A 23,994-nucleotide genomic window follows, 5' to 3' on the forward strand; every position below is an offset into this window, starting at 1 on the left:
AGAAGAGTGACAGCTCATATAACAAGTGAAAGGTTTCCGAGATCTTCCAAAAACAATGAGACAGTGTCAGCAACGATCCTATTATTCTTGAAGGGAATGGTATTGATTGTGTTTTTTAGAGCAGGTGTCACTAAACATGTCTGCAAATACAACACCAGTAGCACAGAATATACGAGTAGCATTGGTAGTGCGGTTACTCACCAGGGAGCTGGTGTAGCTGGGATCAGAGGTGTCATCCTGCAGATACCTCGACAGTCCAAAATCAGACACTTTACACACCAAGTTGCTGTTGACAAGAATGTTCCTTGCAGCCAAATCCCGGTGGACGTAGTTCATTTCTGAGAGATATTTCATCCCTGCTGAGATTCCACGCATCATTCCCACCAACTGGATTACAGTGAACTGACCGTCGTTTTGCTTTAAAACAAATAAAGGATGTGATAATCAAAATGTAGCCATTCATAGTTGAATTAGAATAGCACAATGAAATAAATATTTCCATGACCAAATTAATTAGTACTGTATGTTATATATATGGCCTTAACAAGTCTGCTTGGGGTAGAAGCATCTCAGATGGGTTTGCGCATCAGGTTACTGAAGCCAAGAACAACCCTTGTCAAAACTGCGAAACACATGGATATGAAAAGTCATATCTTGGCTGACATACAGTACACAAGGAAACCATTTTAAAACAGGCAACATGTTTTTATAGAAAGTCCCTTGTTCTTGCTGGTACTTGCACTCATCCCTAATGTTGAAATTGAGTATCCTGGCATCCTTCTCCTTGACATCTACTCATGCTGTCCTTATTCTATTAATACTCTCAAAAGCATGTTTTTGAAACCCTGAAAACACAGTAACAAATAAGAGGGCAAGAGATCGATGGAAACACAAGTCGGATGTGGCGGTTAGCAAAGCTAACTTCAAAGAACCCATTTAAACCCACCCTAGATCAAAGAGGAATAGAAGATCAATCCTTGAAGATTGAAGGAGGAAAAAAAGATAGCAGAATATTGATTAAGCTGCATGTCCGCTCATCCCTGATGATAGAAGTAAGAGTGAAGAGTCCATTAATAGCTCTCGGCTCAAAGGCTGATAAAAGGCAGAGTGAAGATTTCTGAATTAAAAATGATTGAAAATATGGAGGTTCATTCCAACTTGGGTTTGGAGGATTTCTTGATGTGAGCTTTTATTCTGGGATTGTTTAACAATTTACTTTCAAAAAGCTTATAGGTTTCATAACGCCAAGTCGGTAAAACTCAGCATACAGGCTATATTTACAATATCTTTTCCACACAAATACAAAAATGGTTCCACACAAATGCAAAAAGTACTCACCCTAAGGAAGGAGTCCAGGGCACCATTTTCCATGAACTCTGTGACGATCATGACCGGGCGGCTCTTAGTGACTACACCCTCCAGACGGATAATGTTTGGGTGGTCAAACTGGCCCATTATTGATGCCTCAGCAAGGAAGTCCCGCCTCTGCTTGTCCACATAGCCAGCTTTCAGGGTCTTGATGGCGACGTATATCTCCCTCTTGCCGGGCAGCTTCAAGCGACCCTTGTAAACTTCTCCAAATTCGCCTACAAAAAGAGGTGTGCTGTGGGTTTTCTCTCAAACACAATGATTTCAGTACACTAACATTTTGTCCATTTTCATTTGCCAAGGTTTGTTTTTGTATCTTCTGACAAAAGGTAAAAAAAAATAGTTCATTCAAGATTCAGTTCAAAATAAAACCCAACAATATCCACTAATTACTTGGCAAGTAAGCAGTGTGGCTCATCATGCTCATCAATTAATTGTCAAATAATTGGAGAAATAAAAACTGACAAGCCCTACAGTTATTTCCAACTGATGCAACCGATGACCTCCATCTGAGAGCAATCAACAAAATTGCAAATATAATTAAGGATTTTTAATTTTGTTGTCACATTTTTACACCTATCTTGCCAAATAGACTGTTTTTTGATAGTCTCAATATGATTAGCAGCCATTACAAAAAAATACAATTTTTCAAATCTAAATATGCAGCTTAAACAAAAATGTTTTTGTGCTCAATTTTACCATCATACTGGATAAGAACTTCTACTCCTTCTTATATAAATGTAATAGAAGCGATGTGAGGTTGACTGTGTGTAAAGCAACACTAAATTGGTCTAAAAAACATGACGCACTGGGAATTGAGCTAAAAGGCTTGAGTAATTTCTAATGCCATTAGGTCCCTGGGTGTCTGGCCTATATACCAGTGCTGCACTTGACTTAGGCCCATGACATGTTCCCATTTAATGTGGCTGATAAAAGAGCTATAACCTTGACCAGATTTAAGTTAAACTCCTGCTTTGTGAAGGTGTGCAAAGGAAACATGAACCACATTAACCCCAGTACCACACAAAAAACGCACAAAATAGGACACGGTTCAACAAACACCCACTTGGCATACCTGCACCAATGACCTCCTCTATTTTGACAGTTGAGACGTCAATCTCCTTGGCAAATTCTCGTACAGCTTCGTTTGGGTCCTCATAGGTGAAAGGATCAATGTAGATCTTCATCCCCGGGGAGCCTGAGAAGTGGGTCGGGCAGCCCAGTGGGGAGGGGCAATTAGACATGTCGGCTCGCAAAGAGAGCTCTAGAACAACCAAAGTGCTAAGTCATCTTTCCAGAAGAAGAAGCTGGTACTGTGTTTAGAATTAAATTACTTTTCAAACAGTAATGATAAGACCATAAATGAACCTACAAGAGAAAGACATTAATGAATAAATGAATGAATGAAAACGATTTACATTTAGCCCAACTATACATTGAGTTGTGGTTGCTGGTACAACTAATTTCCTGTAGCCTTTCCTTATAGATCTCAAACAGAAATAAAATCTCTATGCTATTAACCTGCACTTTATGCCACCTTGCATTACATGAGCTCAGTTCACAGACTGAAAACATCATAAGATGACGAAGCAAATAATAAACACATTTTATATGTTGCCAGAGTAGGAATACAAAGCACACCATCATTTTTACATTGACACTTAAGGCAGCATTCTCTTTTAGAGTTGTTGTTTCAATACCAAGGCAGCCATGATTGTAATAAAACCATCGCCATCAAGTGAATTTGTTTCTCGTCATTTGCATACCCTCCAAGGAAGGAGGAACAGTTCTCCAGAGAAGGACTGGAGATGGGGTCTAATCGTGGGATCAAAGTGCCTCACCTTGCTCTCAACAAGTAGCTGACTCTAGTTACTGCACTAATTGCCTTGAACCTGTGCTGTGTGAGTGCAATTGCTTATTAGAGATTCAATACATTTCAAGTTCAAATTAAGCCATCCGAGGATTTACACCTTTGAATTTCATGATGTCATATTTGGAAATCTGCTCATTCAGAGCCAATTGCCAGTTTAGACACAAATAGTAGTGGATACCAATGAGTATATGAGACTGAATGAATAGAAATGAACATGACTATATATATATATATTCTCAAAATAAACGTTAGCTCAAAAGATAGAACCTACCTTTCAAGCAACATTTAGATGTATACAGCTCACCCTTTGGTAGAGCCACTCCTATTTAAATAATTCATAAGGCTTTTATCTCGGGCCAGGAAACATATGCATCTAAAAGTCAATCTATTTTTGGCTGGCTTATAAAACAACAGCTCACTATAAAAAAAGAGCATTAAAGCTGACATGACTTATGACATTGATTAAACCCAAAACTCCGTCCATGATTTCACTGGGTGGGATGCTTAGTCTGCAAATCTGCACCAAGCAAACTGTACAACTAAGGTAAAGTTTAACCTTTTTATGCAAAATCACAATGAAGGCATTGCACTTTCACGCAAATGTTGAGATATTAGTTACAGTTGACTCGACTGCACTTAACCATGTTATTTTCAACAGTGTCTGACATTTACCCAGCTATTAGTCTTCCCCCCTCATTTACTGGATGGCCCTAATGTATCCACAAATCAACCGCATGGCTGTAATGCTTACATTAATCTATTACTGGCAATGAGCACAATCAAATTACTTGCCTTACAGCCTGAAATTTATATGTTGCCTAAAGACAAGCAACAACTCAAGAGAGTGAAGGATTTAGCTTCAAGTCACTCCATCATAGACGCTTTTCACCAAAGACCAACTCTTCCAATCATGCTATTGGCCCGGCAACATTTGCTATTCACCAATTCTGGTTTAAGACAATAAAATACTCAATGCCAAAGTGTATTTGAAAAATTGGCATCCATAATGGAAGGCAATATGTCCCCATCAGGAATTCATTACTATTTTATGTCTTTCTGAAAAACAGGATAATTATTCATGGTGTGACAGCAGAAAAACATTTATCAGACACACATGAAGAAATTTATTTGAATTAAAGTCACAGAAGGGATATAGATATTGTTTTGGGTTTATTACTGACACTGGCATTGTCAAGGATGTCTGTGTGGGCTTATCTGTCATGTGGCATCTTCTAAAACTCTTCTTTTTCTGCTCACAGATTGAGGATTTAGTATGTTTGTTTTGTTGAACCAACATATCTATAATTAAACATATAATGAAGGATAGTCACACATGTCACACACACAAAATTATTCTTTCAGCTCTTTGGTGATGCGTCTTTTGTAGAAAAGTTGCTTATAACACAAAACTACCGCCATTGCCATTGTGAGATTATACCCTGCTTTTACCTTGTTGATTTAGTTAAAATCTTCACTCAAAAAAAAAGAAAGAATAACATTTACCCGCAGGTGAGCTGTAGTTTGTTTCAGGTTGACTGATTGTTATAAAAAAAAAACAAAACACAAATACCACCCAACTCACTCACGAGTTTCACCATTAATAACTGATACATTTCCAAACATTAAATTCTTCTTTTTCAAAACATATTCATTACCTTGTTTAGTAATCCATTTCATGTGTATCTTTTATGTGTGCAATCTTTGCTCATATGGTTGATCTACTTTTTATAAATCCTATCCTTGACTGTAAAAACCAATGGACAGGTTTTTGGAAGGGTCCTTACCCTTTGTCACTTTGACAAGATAAAAATATTCTAATGTTCCCTTGGAATCTTGGATCTCCAGTATATTAAATAGATCTATAGATTTGTAGTTATTGAGCCCCACAGTTCACAACAGATCTGGCAGGAATCTCAACAGTGATATTTAATTGAGGCATATTATGAAAAATCTACTGTTGCTGTCTTTTTGAACACATTTGAGGTAACTTGAGTGTAAACCGGCACACAAAATGTGACATAAAACCAACCAGTCCTTTGTGTGTGGTCTGTGTAAGTCTTACAACACAGAGAAAGTGCTCCGTTTCAAATCTTCTAAGTTTGTGACATCACAAGTTAAATTGGGAAAGAAAATACCCTCTCATCCGCTGGTAACTCCACCCTCAACTTTTGCGAAAGTCCACCATTGTTCTTCTTGCTAGCGAAGGAGTGAAGGTGTGTTCACACCGAATGCGACTGTAGCGACTGCAGTCACTTCAATCGCCCGTGATGAGTCGCTTGAACATAGCAGTGCCGCTTTTTGGTCACTCCATCACTTCATCGCTCCAGTGATGTGATGACCAGGTGTGTGTGTGTGTGTGTGTGTGCGGAGTCCAGTGACAGGGGAGAGAGGGGGCTGATCACTTCTTCTCCGGCCGTACGTTTACAGCACTTATCATTACCAGCGCTGCTTTTACGGTTTAAATCATGGGTGACAAGCTCCATTCGTAGAGGGCCAGATTCCTGAGACTTTTAGATGTGTCCTTGCTTTAACACACCTGAGTCAAATGAATGGCTTGTTATCATGCTTCTGCAGAGCGTGATGACAACACATTGGTTTCAACCAGGTGAGTTGGAGCAACGACACATCAAAAAGTCTCAGAAATCCGGCCTTCGAGGACCGGAGTTTGCCCTGGTAAGCAGGAGGGAGGGGCTGCTGCCTCGGCTCTACAGACAGTGAAGGACGGGGGAGTTGTCGCTTGAAAAGTTTACATTTTTTAACTTTGAGAGACTAGGACGCAAAGGACCTCTTGAAGTTGTGTCATTTACATTGATTTTGAATGTCATCTAGTAGGGTTGTTGGAAAAAATCGATTCGGCAATATATCGTGATATATCGATTCAAAATGCATCCATATTGATTTTTATTCATTATTTTTTTTATTTATTTTTTACCTTTATTTAACCAGGAAAATATTTTACACTGCAGGAGACATTATAACTGCACAAAGAAGTGCTGAAACCTGGGCATGTTGACCAGCTTGTGTTTTTTCAATAATATCTAACAATAAAGTACTAACTTTCTGCATCTATTTGTTGTTCTAGGCATATACCTTAGTCATGTTGCGCTAAAGTCATGTTGTACTAAAGCCATGTTGCACTAAAGTCAAAGTTGGTTTAAAAGCCACAGGCAGATTGTATGTTATTTTTTTATTTTTAAGCTGTTGGCACATGGCATGTTAAAGCTAATGTTTTGAGTGTAAAATTTGCCAATAAAATAAATTTCATACATAATGTTCACATGAAAGTGTAAAAATTTACAAATTAGTTGTTTCTTAAGTCATATGTACATATATAAAAAAATTGCAATAATCGCCTTATACTTTAATATCGGAATATACCGTATCATATCGTGACCTATGTATCGGGATACAAATCGTATCGCCAGATGCCAGGCTATACACACCCCTATCATCTAGTCACTTCAGTCGCGTTTGGTGTGTGCCCCCCCAGCAGAAGACAGCGGTAAGGGGAAGGGGATGTCTTTGCAACACCAGGGACACCCCCCCTAAACGGAGCGCTCCGAAACAGCTGGATTATACAGGTTATTAAACCTCCCCTGTTGCTTGATACGTGTTATGTTTTGACCAAACCCCAGCACAGACACTGTATGTCATTTAGACCACAGTAAACTGTTTTAAAAGTTGAAAAATGGGTATAATATATCCCCTTAAAAATGAGAAAAACAAAACAAAACCATAATCCTCTACTTCAGAATTCCCCAAGCAAGTGAAAAAAGTTTTGGATTGACAAGAAAGTCAAATTTCTACTCTGTGTTATATTTGCACACAAAGTCTGTGTCAATATGTGCGGTCCACCTAGTTTGTGATGAGATTACACATAGCATTTAACGTAATGATGGAGGTCTAATTCTCAGTATGACCATTCAACTGCACCACTGGTTTTACAGAAATAGCAACATCCATCTTTTGGTGGACTGGGAGTAAAAGAGGAGCTGTCATGTATGGAAACATCTGGAGACAGTTGCTTGAAAGCTGGCAACACATATTAGGAGGTTCAGCCAAAACAATTGGCTGAGTGCTTCTTTTTTAATGTTGTACTGAATATTGTAATTACAACTGTCAGTCAAATTCTGTGTGAAAAGAGAAAAACAATACACCAGTGGTTGAGGGGCAACTCCATGGTTGTGGGCTTTGTGAAGGTTGAAGGAATAAAACTGGAAATAGGATCTCTTATCAGGCTTTTATTTCCTCTCCACTTCAAATGTGATGGTCTCGGTTGCCAAAGTCTTTGATCTGTTGTTTGTTTTCATGACTTATGTTAATTCATCAGGCTTTGATTTCCAGTCCATATGCTGACACTACAGCGACATCCATAAAGCGCACACTGGACTCCACACGCGCCGCCTCAGTATCCAGCTTTTTTTCTCCTTCACACAGACTTTACTCTGTGTTTTCCTATACAGTGGTTATTAATATTGACTATTGTTTCATTTACATTATTTTCTTATTCTAGAAAGGATAACCAGCATTTTTTTCCATCTCCGCTGTGTTTTGTCAACACTCAGTGCAGCGATGATCTGTGTGTGTTTGCACCTGAATGTGGGTCGTACTATTTACAGTCACCCCTAACAGTTCCCGGTTTGATGAATTGCATTGCACCCACTGCATTAATTTATTTGCAATTCCCCCTCCCATTTTTTGCTCCCCATGTGAGATACGCCTACTTTATATAGTTATCAGAGGGAAACGCGGTACATAGATGGTGGAACACATGCAGTCCCTGGGGTTTGAACCCTTTATTAGCGTGTGGAGTGACATTTGCACACGTTTTAATACCCCTAAACCTTAAGAAAATCCGCCCCATAGAGCGCACCACCGCATTGGCTGCACCCTCAACTTTAAAGGAAAAAAGAAAGCGTCCTATACGTCGGAACATACGGTAATTGTTCTGATCCTGGGGTGATGGGTATGTCGTACTTTTTTTAGTAGTGGTGGCCTCTTTATCAGTTAAGGCTTTGTTTGGTTTAAGATCCTGCTTACTGTTAGTGCCTGATTTAATTGAAGGCAAATTCACGTCTTGTTGCATCAACAAACCCTGTCTTGTACGTACAGTTTCTTGCATTGTTTTGTTGTGTTTTTGGTCAGACAGTCAACCTTTTTTTTGCTTATGGATATCTTTTGCAATCCTTCCTTACCTCTCTCTCCAATCCAAACAATTGGGTCCACCTCTCCACTCAAACTTTACTAACAACTGTTATCCTTTATGATCATGTGTTTCTTATTTATTTGCATTCATTGGCCTAGAAAAACATTGAATTGTTGTTAAAACACATGTAAACATTGTTGTTGTTAAGGAGACTATATCACAACTGTGGCACATATTCTGAAATGTCTGTGCTTGTGTTGTGCTAATTAGTTTAACCTTAGGACCACATATGATTTGTAATAATTGAGAATGTCTGTGATGTTAATCCCGTGCGAATCGGCCATGTCAGTGATTTGTAAAGTAAAAATTCCCCCGCTAATAACCAACTATATTTTGCTGAACTCCGAGGTCCTGTGATAATACTAATCCAATGTGAATAGGCATCTCTGTGATTCGTACTGAGATCGATTATGAGCACATATGAGCATGCAACCCTAACCCTGACCTAAATCCAATAAACTAATAAAACATGTTCGTTCACTTTGAAAACAAAAATAAACAAAACTGAAAGAATAATTATTTTTTCTTAGCAAATTCATTTTCCGGTAGTGCTCATATATGCTCATAATCGATCTCAGTACGAGGTAAACACAGACTGTGACACTGGGACGCATGTTTATTTACTTTTGGCGAAGAATGGAGGCTGCATTGGAATGTTTAGAAAACCTTTTGGGTCTCGGGCCAGCAAAACCTTATCGGCCAACAAAAAGAAAAGACAAATGGTAGATCACGTCGTGCTTTGCACTGTGCGGTAAGAATTTTTTTTTTTTTTTTTTTTTCTGTTTGTAGCCTTCTATTTAATACAGCTGGCTTGCGCTAGCAGTGACACAGCACCGAGCTGTGGTCAAATTTAAGCAGACTCTCAGGCGTTGGTTATCCCGTGCGAATGCGCAGCATAAAACGCAGACGTTTGGGGGTCATTTATTTATTACATGTGGTCCCTAAATAAAACTAATCCCGTTGGAATAGGGCTTATGTCTAACCTCTGAGGATAACAGCCCAGGTCACAGGTAATACATTTTAATTGTTTTAGTCGACAACCACAACTTTATAAAATCCCTTATATAATGTTTATAGAGTTGCACACCTCCAGTACTTTGTGACCTTTGAATCAGACAAGGTTTAAGCCTACTTTTAGAATATTCAAGATAGATCTGTAACCTTTTTGAATGTTTGTTGAATTAAAAATTCATTTAAAAAGTTAGATTATTTAAAATTTGAGGATAAACACAAAGAAATCCTTGTCTTAAAAAATGGAAATTGTATTAGAACTGCTGATAGATATTGAGCGTTTTGTTTGTCCACTACATCATGTTAACATTCAGAGAATTTGGAAAAAAATTGTAAAATCTTTCATTTCCTTTCACGTTTCAGCAAACAGGAATGTTTTTATTAGACAAAAAAAAAAAAAAAAGTGGGCACAATTAATTGATGGGTGTGTGGTTGTAAATTAAATAAATATAAATGACTGATGTGAGGATCAAAATCTGATTAACAGTTCATATTTTATCTAGAAAAAGTCACAAAGCAAAAAAATGTAAAGTGCGCGTACCTCTTCCTGTGCTGTAATGTTGCAACTTGTCACTGTACACGGCTTCCTTGCTGTAAACCCTTTTCCTATGGGAGCAATAGATACAGATGAAAAAAGAAATACCAAGATTAAAAACATAAACGATATAACATTGTTTATGTATAGATAACTATGCTGTGGATAAAATAAAATCTGCTTGATGGCAAATCACGTTGATGAATTTGAGCTGATTTTTAATTAGATCTTGATCAGTTGTTATTTCCTCCTATGAAGTCCTATTAACTGAAGACTTCACTTGCTTGAACACATCACCACATTACATTTGACTTTCATATGAAGCAAGGCAGCAATTTATTGACATAAACTAGGACAAAGGAAAATGCTTTACCATGGAAAGCTAGTTGGGTTGAGTGCATTATTGGACTGGATATTGCATTTTAAATCTGACAACTTAGCTTAAAAATATGTCAACCAGTTCACAATCGTTTGAAGTATTGAATGTAAAAGTCAGATAAAGACTGAGCTTTAAAAATCCATATCAAAGTGGTGGAATATTCATTTATTTTCATGCACTGTTATAATTTTTCAGTAATGATCAGCTAAGATGGGAAGCCTGAAGGCAATTGTAATGGACAGCAGGGTGCTAATGCCATTATGTCTGCCCTTTATATTTTCTACCCTTCTTGTTGAAATACAGTCAAAATTACAGGCAGCGGTTGTAGCTCTTTTCTTTGCAACAAAAATGTCACTTATTTTGCAAAAACTCTACCTGTAATGCAAGTGATGAGTATAAATAGAATTACCTGCTACAAACGATCGAGATTGCTATGAGAGAAACAATGAAAACGACTCCAGCGGCTGCTGACCCAGCAATCAGAGGAAGCTGTTCCCGTAGCTCAGACTTGAAGTCATCTGAAGGAGACAAACAGACAAGAAAACACACAGGTTGTCTTGGGGTTTGAGAGAAAGCGAGGGGGAAGACGAGGCAGAGAAGAATGGTTCGTCTGAATGTTTTGATGGATAAAAAACAAAAACATATAGATCTCACTGCTGAAAGCTGTCGACTGGAATCCTGTGAGCTTGTGTAAGATTGACTGGCAGCCTGATTTTGATAAACCAGGAGAAAGAGAGAGAGAGACTAAGACAGAAAGGCCTCAAACTGATGGTGAGAATGAATCAGGGGTGGAAAGGGTGGCTCTTCACCCACTCTAGCTGTAGCTGTCAAAAAATGAGCGGAGAAAGAAATGCACCTTGGAATGTTGTTTTGACAATGTTGAAAAGGAAGTCATAAACTGTCAATCATGCATTCGGCCCCAATGTGTTTTATGTTACCCTTGGCTGACTGCTGGAAGTTCAGAGGACAGCCCCAAAGCCTGCCTAAAAGTGCTGCACAGCAGAATCCTCACTTATCCTTTCCTGTGTCCGTCTTTCCATGACTTTGGCACTTGCAAATGCTGTAGTTAAAGCAAAGCTCGATTTAGCATGCTGCAGGCAAATCAGCAGCAACTAAATCCATTCCCCCGTGTAGAATAGACCTATTGGATTAAAGTGATAAAGGGAGAACTAATGCATCCGTGGTGTAGTGTGAAAGCTGCAATATGGCAGGAAACTCAAAATGACAGGAATTGCTTGCTCACACCTTGCACGTTTATCAAGTGTGCTTCAAGATAAAAAAAAAGAATGTGTTTCCAGCTACTCAAAACACTCAATGGTTTTCATGTTTTATTTTGATTAATGTGTCAAACTTCAAAAATGACAAAATCAAAATGAGGAAATAAATTCTAAAAAGCCTTTATTTTAATTGCCAAATCATTAAAAAGCCAACATGTTTTAACCAAGCATGGGCTTTTGAGCTATCAAACATTTCATATCAGCTGATCAAATGCAGATTGTCTTATCCAGCAAAAAAAAATATAACTTCTACCTATTTTTGTCTTATTGCACTCAGCTGTAATAATACAGTCTCCCTGAGTTAATTCTCTACAAAATTAAAATCAGTCACAGAAATGAGACCAATCACATCTCCTCCATCCCTCCTGTCAATCAAAACAGTCCCAGTGTTCTGAGAACACACCAGTTGAAGGGGAAAAGGGGGACATATTATTGTCTATCGTCTTGATGGATGCCATGCAATGGCAGCCAGCCAAGACATGAACTGTGTTCCAGTGTGAAGCATGAACATATGTGTGCTCCTATACGCTTGCATGTGCTCATGTACATTCAGTGCATTCATGATACGAGGGACAGCGGAGGAACCTGCACTGCACCACAACACCTGCTCTGCACGGGTAAATCTGTTTCATCAGGATAACTATTCGCCCTATCTTCACCTTCAACATCTTAATCATCTCAATCATCATTACCACCGTTGTTCGTTGATGCAATTAAGAATCATGACTTCTTGATGAGAAATGGCCACATGTGCATTGTTGTCTGTTCGTTATGCATGCCCCAATGTCCCTACACTTGTTGGCGGGCATTGTGGTACCCCCATAATTAGATTTCACATACCTTGAAAGGAGAAACTCGACCAATTACAACATATAATAATCCAGATCAATGTGCTACAAGACATTTGTCAATACATGATGTGTACATTTACACAGCTAATCCCTACCTACGAAGGGTTAGGCATACCATGAACAATGGCCCTCATTTATCAACCGTTCGTACGTTCAGATCTGAGCGTACAACGTACGTTCAACCAAATTCACACAAGCTCCGGTATTCATCAATTATGACGTGATCGTATGCTACAGTCAGATCTCACGTCAGGTCTGACCTCGTGTACGCAAATCTGACTGTTTGGATTTGTGCTGCAGCACGGAAAAATGTGACTGAGACTGAAGATAAAGTATTAAACAAGCCTCAGCTGTCATATAAGCATAAGCAGACACACATGCAGGATGGATCAAAATGCATTATTAAAAAATTAAATTATAATGTAAAATTAATTTCAAAAATCCCACGTTTTATTGATACCTTTTTTGGTTTTCCTTCAATAAACCCAGTGGGGGGATGTTGCAAGCGCTAGGGCTCACGCTCACCAGCCTGACTAGTCTAAATGTAAAGAATTGTCTTGATTAAATCGCAGGGATTTACGCATTTAGGCTGTGGATCAGTAATATTTCATTCATTCAAACCATCATTTGCAGTTATTTAGAATTTAATTCAACCCTCAGTCTGAGTCTGTTCTGATATGGAAGTGCTGTTCACTTCCTCTGTTCTTCTCTTCCACAGAGCGTTTAAATGAGCTCCTTAAATTCCAGTTTTCACACGACGGAAAAGCGCACCTTTGTTTTTCTTCACCTCAGCTGTGAGGATGTCGATTATCATCTCGGAAATGTTTATTTCCTTGCAAATAGTTGTTTGACCTCAGTGGGTGAGGCCTCTGAACCAGGAATATTATATTTAACATGTTAATGATGATCAAATTCAGATGCGGCATTTATCAACACCCGATCATTTGTATGCTGGGACTGGTCAGATAGGAATGTTTCATAAGTTCCACGTTGGTCATGACCATACCTGTCAAGTATCACATTTTGGCCGAGAAACTCCTGTATTTTACCCCTCTTTCCCGCCATCTTCCCGTATTAGTATTTTCCCGTAAATATCCCGTATTTTAATGTAGTAATAATTAAAAGATGCCTCACTAAACTGAACGCTGTCACAAGCGTCACGAGAACTACCACCTGAAATGGCCTGAGTGACAGTTCTCGCAATATTAGTGTCAACAGCGGCAACAAACCCGGAAACAACTCAGAAAAGAGATGATGAATGAAGACGTTCCGGCAAAAAAAACAAAGAACTGGTGTAAATACGTTGTGAAATGTGACAGAGAGTTTACCTTCCTAAAGAGCAGCAGGATGGGACACAGATACACGTTCTGTTAGATTTTAACGTCTACCACGGGGGAAGGAACCACGTAAGACACCATGAAAAATCAGCCAATCACAAGCATCACAAATATACACTGCTTTAAAAAAGTGTTAAAGAATATAACATCTGTGACAAATGTGTCTAATAAGTCATTAGTGAAAACCAGAGAACCACATGAGTGAGCATGAGAAATTATAATAAAATATATGATGAAAATAAAATGTTAATGTCTAACTTAAAGACAAACAATGTGAAAATAACAGTAAATATGCAACGTGTTGACTTGTATATAAAGTGTAAGTATATTAAATAAACACGTGCTTAATATATCCATGTATGTTTTAATTTAGGTTGTGTTGTAATTTAGGAATTAGAGCTGGGCGATATATCGAGATTTAAGATGTATCGAGTTTTCTGTTATATATAATAGTTCATTTTGTATCAAAATACTAGTTTTAAGAGTCACTGCTTTTACTTCTCAGAACAGAGTCCTAACTCAGAGCTTCCCCATAACAAGCTATATTACAGATTACATATCACTCACACATGCTGTCCCTTACAGGAGAAAAAAACAAAAGTGGCACATATTGTGCAGCTGTTTGTTAGTAAATGAGCCTGTTTAGCATTTTGGATCAGCAAATTTAACCCAGAATTATCTTTCTTCTCAGACTTCATTCGAAATAAAATTACCTAGATTTATATATATATATCACCATTTTGAGAAAAAAATATTGAGATATGAGTTTTGGTCCATATCACCCAGCCCTAGTAGGAATGTTCACAGCGTTTTAATGTTAATAAAGGTCAACCTACCAGACCCTAATCACATAATTGTATTTAGTAAGGGGATATTTTAGATTTCTTGTACACCTATATTAAAATATAAGTGATACTGGAGCTTGGTTGGGCAGGTGGGACGGCTCGCAGTGGGCGCCAGAAAATTTCCCTTATTTTCAAATCCAAAACTTGACAGGTATGCACGTCGTATGACACAATGTGCACTCAGATTTGTACCCGTTTTCACGCAACGTTGATAAATGAGGGCCAACGTCCTTCTGCAGAAGCTTCCTTGCACTAACAATAATAATCATAGTTTCACAATCTTGCCAGTTTCAAACCCACCGCTTTCCAACATCCTCCTGCTCTCAGTGGCAAAAAAAAACAAAAAAGGAATCTCATCAGCTACTAATCATAGTTGTGCATTCTGGGACAGCTCTCCAGTAACAGAAGGGCCGGGTGGAAAACCAATTAGCTAAGCATTTTGAATCAAACACAGTTAGTTGAACAAACAAAAGACACTCAGCGTTCTACATATTCAAAGCACCCACACACGATCAAAGTTGGCGATGAAGGAAATTAATTTAGCTGTAGAAATAGAAGTGCAATCAAACATTACAGTTCTCCACAACTAAAAATAATGCAACAACAAACACAGAGACATAAAAGCTGTTGAAAAAGCCAAAGAATGAAGTGTTTGTTTGCTGAAGAGGAACAGAAAAGAAAAGAACAAGATAGTGGATTGCAAGAGCTGGGAGGGAGATGCTGCTCCTGGCTCTGAGATCCTTACCATCTGTGAGAGTTTGGAAGCACATCTTGCTGCTGTATTTGCCAAAGCCAGCCACAGTGCGAGCTCGCACCTGCACCACGTAGACCGTACCCGGCCTGAGACCTTCCACACGAGCTGTGTTAGTTTGGCTGCGCACGATGGTGGAGTTAACCTCTGCGTGATCCTGGAAGGAGGAATGAAAATTGAGAGCAAGTTAGGAAAAAAGAAGCAGCTATCCACGGAACATTTATGGATATATTTTAATCAAATCAAACAAGAACAAACAAAAGAGATTTCTGTAGGCTGAAAGTGACATCACATTGAAGACATGTGATTATGAAATCAGAGAAGTCTTTATTTGTGTTGTCTGCCCACTCCTAGCATGTGCTAACTTCATGCAAAAATAACCTCAGACAATCAGTGAGCATTGGCGTCTTTCATTGTGAGAGGAGTAACTCTATCCAAATGATATATGATCGTTTCTAGCAGTCTTGTTTCATTGATTACAGCACCCTGGGGGTATCAAAAAATAGATTGCGGGCTAGGGTTTTTCTGAACATTTGTGAGACATTTTGAGTCACAGCAAACATTGTTTTTGAGAAAACTCCTGCAGCGCACCGACCTACAAAATACCAACTCAATGTGTATTATTTATGTCTTATTATGCTCCCTACTGCCACCAAGTGACAGGCTCCTCTCTGTCACTCGTACTTTGCTTATGGATATCGATGGCATTGATGTTAATTTCTGGCACAATAGTTAGTAAGTAAGTCAGTAAACTTCATTTATATAGCGATTTCACAGACAGAGGTCACAAAGTGCTTTACAGAAATTCAAAACAATAAACACAATCATAAAGACAGCTCTACTGGCTCTGGAAAGCCTGTTTAAAAAAAAGTAAGTCTTTAGAGAATTTATATTGTCAAATAGCACCTTCAAATTTCCCTTGTTAGTGACTATCAAATGGTTAAAGTATTTCATTCTTGACTCTAATCAGATCATTCAGGGAGGAGGTAATGGATTTAAAGGGAGCAAATCGGTCAAAGATTGTGACACATCAAGTGTTAAAACAATCCAAGAATGTATCCACATTGGTGCATTCTAGTAAAGCATGATGGTTAAACAAGGCATGAAATTTGCCAGCCGTGGACAGCGTAGTGATTCTCCTCTTTGTCCTTCTGGGGACAGACCTAGGCTCGGGGGGGACATTTAGATCAAATAAAATGCAACTATGATCACTCATGTGGACATCCTCGACACACACATTGAGAACATGTAGACCAAGAGAAAACACCAAGTCCAGGGTGTGGCCCTTACTGTGGGTGGGGCCTGATACATGCTGTTTAAAATCAAAGTTTTTAATCATAGATAAAAGATCCACTGCTGGGGTGGACCTATCATCCTCAATGTGCAGGTTAATATCACCCAGGATTAGAACGCTTTCCAGTTTTATAAGGGAGGATAAAAAGTTATTAAACTAATTTAGAAAAACTCCAGCAGAGCCAGGAGGACAGTAAATTAAGATACCATAAAAAGTGTCTGTGGCACAGCTCCTTCAGGTGAATCACCTCTCCGTCATTCTGCCACGTCTCTGTCAGGAACATAAAATCCAGGCTTATCTTGGTTAAGAGCTCGTTTAGAGAGAAGGCTTTATTTGCAATAGAGCGTGCGTTCAGCAACCCAGTCCGTCTCGGTGATGACGTCGTCTTCGTGTCCTCTGGGTGCAGCAGAATTTGCCAAAGCCAGTTCCCACGGTCTCGTGATGTCCATCTGTGCCGGCGGATCAGCTGTTGCTCCAATGTTGTTAACACTGAGAACCAGAACGATCCCGACCGCCAGGCAGCATGTCTGACCCCACTCCAGCTCCTGCAGCAACGCGCACACACTTTTCCGACTCAAAATCACAGAACAGAGTTCAGGCCGAGTGGAGCCAAGTGTCAGTGCATGTGTGTGTGACAGGAGAATGGAACCCACACTAAAAGGGAGATTTATAGGGTGAGAGCTACCACAATGTTTGAAGACTGAGCTAAAGGTGTATGAGATGTTGAAGTTCTCTTCGGTAGTGACCACGATGGATAAAATCATGGGAATAGCCAAGGAACAGCATTTGGAGATAAGATCCACATGGCCAGATTGAAATGGCTTGGGCGTGTGAAGAGGAAAAAATGCGCAGATATCCAACAAAGGATATGTAATCGAAGCTGTTGCTAAAGAGAGAAATAGAAAGACCACACAGAGTTTTGGACTGAAAGCCATTCATTCCAACACAGTTAGATCAAGTTGTAAAATAGTTATCATAGAGTGTGAACCTTTTTGGTTTTTCCTGGTGTGTGAAAGCTAAATTGTAACAATTCCAGCAGGGATACTTGCTTACATGAAGGCCAACTTAACTGTTCCAATCTGGACTGATTTCAACCAAAAACAATGACATTTGTTCTCCTTTACAGAAAAAAAACAACAAAAAAACGCAGAGGCAACCTGCACACGGTCACAGCACTTAAACAATATTACACCCCATTCATAGCTTAACCCACCTACGCAAACTCGTAATTAAAGCCAATTCAATCTAGCAACCTACAAAAAGCAATACCTTCCTCTCTGGAGCAATAAAACCACAGTGTATGTTTTCTCTTCTGATGTGCTTCTTTTGGTAATTGAATTACTACCTAAACTTTGAAGATTTCCCAGTGTACTGTAAGAAGTAGGTTGTATAATAATTGGGACAGCAATGCATTTCAAACCACAGAATCACTTTATTATGCTACTCTACTAAAGGGATTACAAGAAAACCCCTTAGCATGATAATTACTATTTTCTATCCTTGCTTTAGGCTTTCCCATTTCGCCATGTAGAATTTCCAACTCTTGAGATAACACAGTCGAACCACACAAGAAATGCATAGCTTCAATGTGCTGTAAATAATTTATAGATGTTTATAGTCTTCCAATAAATGAGTTTTTTTGTTGGACCAATGGTAACTGAGCATGTCCCTTCTGCTTTCAGGCTTCATGGAGCCAGTCAGACAGACTGCTGCAAGTAGCTTGGGACTGGATGGCAGTATCTGCAATGAGGGATCAGTAATGACTTGGGCCCGTCACCTTCCCATAACCCAGAGCAAATATGACAGCCAGAAAAAAAGACTGCACCTACACTCCACCCACCACTGTAGGTTGCTGATAGCTCGATGTTGAAGAAAATCAGGAAGTGAGGGTTCAGGTAGGAGGGAAGGAGAATAACTTGTTAGTGAGAAGAAAGACACCAGTCTCCCCAAGTTTTGCTATCATGAGAACAAGATCTTCAAATGCATGTACTGTATGCTAGTAAAAAACATCAGAGCAGCATCTGGCAACTATGAAGGAAAATGCAAAAGGGAAAAGAAAATGCGAAAGGGTGAGAAAGAAAGGAAGAGAAGAGGCTACCATTAGGCGATAAGGGACTCTAGGACCAAGCAACTCACACTGAAATCATTATCTGATCAGATTGGTATAATTGAATCTTTCTGGTTGCTCCATCATTGGGCAAAGGAGGTAAGCACGGCTATGAAATGTGCTGCACAACACATACTGTAATGATGTGTGTAATCACAATGAGCCTTATTGGACACTCTGGCCTTGATGAAGACAAATATTTCGGCTTAGGACGGGGAGGCATCACACAAACTGGCTTTTATTGGATCTCTGGAAGGAAACTAATGGTTCCAAATTGAATAGGGAGTGTAACTGGTTTAAAGCATTTAATCAGTTCATGGGCCTTTCCTTTTAGAGCCCCCCACCCCCCCTTGAGCTGCATTTTTACTTTAGAGTGGCAGTTTCATAAATTCAAAGAAATGCTGAACACATACACTAAACTGCCAAAGAGTGTTGTGTGAACACTTTCTTTTTATCTGGCCAAAGATACAGTTGAACACATTTTTTACCACAAGGGGTCAAGATGTCTCTTGTACTGTTATCAGCCATCCTGAATATCTTAAAACCACACCCCCGTGTGTTGAGTCTGAATGGAGGACAGGTGAGCAGACAGATGGCAGCGGGGCTCCTTTGGGGAAGCACCAGAAACTGCTCTCTTAATGCTGCCTGTCAAATAGGGATTTTGTGACACCCATACATACCCACATCTGCCACTTTAAAACCAGCTAGCAACTGGCTCTCTCGAAGGTTTAGGGGACAGCCAATAAAAAAGCATGCCAAGAGGGATTTCCAGCAAGGAAAGCTTCTCTCCTGCTGCCAGTCAAATGGGGATTAGAAGGACCACACCTCAACCCGCTAAATAAAAACAGAGATGCAGGTGGGTAGGCAGATGGTAGATGAGCCAATCAGAAGCATTGCCAGGGATGCCTGGGAGAGGGCACAGTATGGAAATCGCGGCACGTATGAACTGTTTTGAATTTTTTTTTTATTGAACCCATTTCTTCAATGATTTTTCATATGCATCATTCATATGCATGGTTAGTTTAAAAGCACTTTTATACTTATTTAGTACAATATCTTGTAAGGGATCTGAGGAAGTTTTCATGATTATGGGTTTTTTTGGGGTTTTTTCTAGGCTTTTAAATAAAAACTGGAAGTGTGCACCCACCAACATTCTTTTGCATCATTTTACTCCAAATGTGACATACTTCAGTGAATTTGGAAGAAATTTTGCTGTATGAAACATACTGATGTTTATATTGACCAATCCCCATGCACATACGTATCCAAGTCGATGTTGGGAGGTAAAGTCTAACCCAGATACTTGAGACAAAACAACCTCATTTTAACACCCCAGCCACAACCAACAGCAGTTGCATTTTACCTTCACTGCACTTCAATTGTATTTTAATTACATTCACTACTATTGCTAGAGGTGAAAAGTAGCTTTTTGCTGGATTTTAGGTAATCTAAAACTTCTGTTTGAGGCAAAAAAAAAAGAAAAGAAAGAAAATTGCCATTGCCAACACTGCCTTAATCCTCCATGTTTTGCCAACAGTCTTTAAACAGAAATTCTTTTGTGCCAGTTTCTATTCATTTTTCAGGTTTTATTGTGAGGTTTTTTTTTAGTCAGAACCATGAAGGCTGACTCATTTTGAAGGCCAGTGGGACATCACTGCAAGGTGAAAAAGAATGATTTTTTTCTTCACCTATCACACATGCATGTGTGTGCTTGTGGGTTTCGACAAAATGCCAAACAACCAAAATGGACAGCATGGCTACTTGGCACAAACACACACATGGTGGGATGCCATGTGTCCTCTTCACAGGCTCACACACACACATACATGCAAACAACAGACACACACACACACACACACACACAATACAGTGATTTACACAAAAGGACAGGGAAATAATAGTCCCATTATGTAGTCTAATAAAAAATATGACGCAAACTAAGATGCATTATACAGTGTGAGGAAGCAGGGAAACAAAAATCACACTTTAAATGGATGTATTAGAAAAGTCTTATTATTGAGGTCACCTCATGAATTCGAATTAAAAATATATTCAATTTGTATGGAAATATTACCGTATAAATATTTGATCCTTACAGCAAAATAATCATGTAGCTAAAAAAGGAAACAAGTAAGCACTAATTTAAAAAAACAAAAAAAAAAAAACTAGGATATTGACAAAATAATTCAGTTCCATTCATTACGCTTTGGCAGCGCTGTGGAAAACACCAACTACTCCAGTGAATCTATTTGCCTCAGCTTTCTCAGTTTGCTTGTAATTATTGGTTTTTTGTAGCCACCTTCTTCCGTTTGCAGCTCACTAACTTAAGACAAAAAAAGGGAGCAGGAGTGGGTAAAGTGGTAGACAATCAAAGAAGGAAGGAGGAGTAAATCAGGAGGTAGAACAGTGAATATTTTTCTAAAGTGTTGCACACATTCTGCTTCAAATCAGAGTGAAAATGTCTTGAAAAGACATGTTGCAGTGGTCGCTTTGCTATGCCCCTTGAGTCAAGCTTTAAAAAGTGCATTAGGCGCTTGAAATTTCTCACACTGTCAGATGACTGAACTGCTGCCATTGAGAATAGATACACCTGAACTGCAGCTAAAACTCAGACTCACACACACGCACTGGCAGAAACTATTACAGCATCCCCCTCTACTCACACACCAACATAGCTATCAGTTACCAGAGCTGGTGCCTGCTCTGCTCCAGCCGTAATGGAGGGCCTGACCTCGGCTATGCTGAGTTATTTCCACCCTCCCCAAATTTTCAGAAGACCAGAGGAAAAAGGCTGCTAGGAAAAATGGAGAAAAACAGGGCACGGGATTTCACTCCTACTCAACCAAACTCATTTATCCCTGCTTCCCAATTGGTAGATCCAAAAGGGCATGTTGGAAAACCAAGTAAAGATGTTCACTCAGTAAAAGACAGGTTTAAAAAGAAATAGCTCATTTCTGACCCTTTATAAAAATCATTTCCTTTTCCCATATCTTGCATTCTTACAAGAACACTGATATGGAATTACTTTTCTATTGCTTTTGCAGTTCTGTGTTTTATTACTCATTAAAAAACCTAAATAATTAACAAATATACACTATATGAACTTAACTATTTGAACACATTTGTTTTTCTGGGTTGGGCCCCTCATAACAGGTAAAGAGTAATACAAATGTCTTAGCATAACTAGATATTTTGGACGATTATGTAATTTTAACTTTGTGTGAACAACAGGTTGGGGGATGCCTTTTGTTATTCCAATGTGACTGTGCCCCAGTGCACACAGACCTCAACCCCACTGTGCACCTTTGGAATGACCTGAAATCAGTGATCATTGTGTTGACAACATTTTTTTGTCATAGTTTTTGTTGACTACATTTTTTTTAAGTGACTAAGGATAACTTTAAAAAAAATTGTTTCATCCATTAATCCATTTTCTGACCCGCTTGTTCCTTTCTTTCGGGGTCACGGGGTCTGCTGGTGCCTATCTCCAGCTCTCATTGGGCGTTAGGCAGGGGGTACACCCTGGACAGGGTGCCAGTCCATCGCAGGGATACATGTGAATGAATAATATAACAAAATATATTGGTATATCTGTTAACTAATAAAAACTAAATTGTAATTCCCTCCAATCAGAACTCGTGATCGTGCGGTGTTACGCATTGATCACATCAAATCTATCTGTGTATATTTACAAACATTAATACCATCCCATATAGAATAGAATAGAGCTAATTGCTATAAGCACAAGTTAAAAAGAACAGGTACAATGGAATTATTGTGCATGTCCCAGAGTCAGATTGCACATTTTTTTTTTTTTTACAAACAGCAGTAAATCAGCCAAGACGGTGTAAGGTGTAAATAGATGTGTAAAACAAGGAAAAAACAGAAGTATACTCTACAAAAAGATAAATAAATACATCAATATTACCTAATTGAATCTTTAAAGAAAATGCATAAACTCTTACCATTTTAGTCGACTATATCTGTAACAGATTCAGTCAACTAAAATCTATAGACTATAACTGAAATAGTCCTGATGATGAAATTTTGGCTAAAACCAAAGTTGCATGTTAGTCAAAAGACTGTGACTAAAAATAAATCTAAATTTCCAGTCAAAATTAACACAGCCTGGAATGTAAATTACAGCCAGGCCTTCTCGTCCAACATCAGTGCCTGACCTCACAAAAACGAATAGGCCAAAAATACCCACAGAACCCTTACCCTGTCTCATAAAAAGCATTTCAAAAAGAAAGGAAGCTGACTCATTGTAAAAGTACCAATTTCATATTAAAGCAAATATATTCTAATTTGTTGACTGTTCGAAAAATTGTTATTCGTCCAGATAACTTTGTCCACATAGCACATAAATAATCCATCTGAAATACAGTTTGGAAAATCCCAAACTATTCTGAAAGCCTGTGAATCTTGACAGGAATGGCATTTGCATTGCCATTCCTCTTAGGAAGGTGACAATTTACTCTTCGTATACAGTTTTTTCCAAAACATTTTTGAGGAGCACATCAAAAGAAAATGGAGGGGAGAAAAAAAAACAAGCTGCTAGAGAAGCTGCCCCGATAAAGGTATATATGTATGTAGGAGGCTTCCAGAGAGATAGAGTGCGTGAAAAGACAGCTCTCTGCTGTGCAGAGGTGACTGTGGCAGACAAGCCGAGACAATCAACTCAGGGAACCATAACACTGTCACTGCTCTCGGAATAATCCAGGAGTCAGTGAAATAAACAGGAATAGGGCCAGTTCAGGAAGGTCATATGGATATGACCTGTGCATTACAGTAACCCATTGCTGCAGGGACAGATAAGAAATATTTCTGCATATTTGCATTTTATGACTCAAAGGCCATATCATCACCTTACACAGGAAAACGGTTTTCAGCTGTCCTCAGCCTTCAGTAAATCAATGACAAACTGGGGGCCATTTAAGATGGCATACAATTTTCTATTTGTCTGTGAGCTTGTCAACACAAGTGTGCATAATGAATATGAACAAGTATGGAAATTACACATCAGTTGGTATGTATGTATTAGGTTATTACTGTATATAGGAAAAAAAGCTCTCACTTTTATTAAATTCTTGATCTGGCATTTAATCAAATATTGCCTGACAATTTGGACAGCAATGGCTGGCGGTGAGATGGTCTGCT

General features: G+C 38.9%; 1 protein-coding gene across 2 annotated transcripts in view; it reads right to left on the reverse strand.

The window, feature by feature from the left end:
- ephb1 (EPH receptor B1) overlaps window positions 1–23,994 on the reverse strand; it is a 214,898-nt gene that overhangs the window by 15,410 nt on the left and 175,494 nt on the right. The window contains exons 7-12 of one of the 2 annotated variants that reach the window (XM_028472190.1): window positions 15,428–15,590; window positions 10,782–10,890; window positions 10,000–10,064; window positions 2,444–2,566; window positions 1,339–1,586; window positions 202–417 (exon numbers count right to left, since the gene is read on the reverse strand). In XM_028472190.1, the coding sequence (XP_028327991.1) occupies window positions 202–417; window positions 1,339–1,586; window positions 2,444–2,566; window positions 10,000–10,064; window positions 10,782–10,890; window positions 15,428–15,590 (924 nt within the window). Of the gene's footprint in view, window positions 1–201; window positions 418–1,338; window positions 1,587–2,443; window positions 2,633–9,999; window positions 10,065–10,781; window positions 10,891–15,427; window positions 15,591–23,994 lie in introns of both variants that reach the window. The other variant, XM_028472189.1, reaches the window with a different exon arrangement.

This window comes from Gouania willdenowi, chromosome 17 (assembly GCF_900634775.1).
Source record: "Gouania willdenowi chromosome 17, fGouWil2.1, whole genome shotgun sequence".
Taxonomy (NCBI): domain Eukaryota; kingdom Metazoa; phylum Chordata; class Actinopteri; order Blenniiformes; family Gobiesocidae; genus Gouania; species Gouania willdenowi.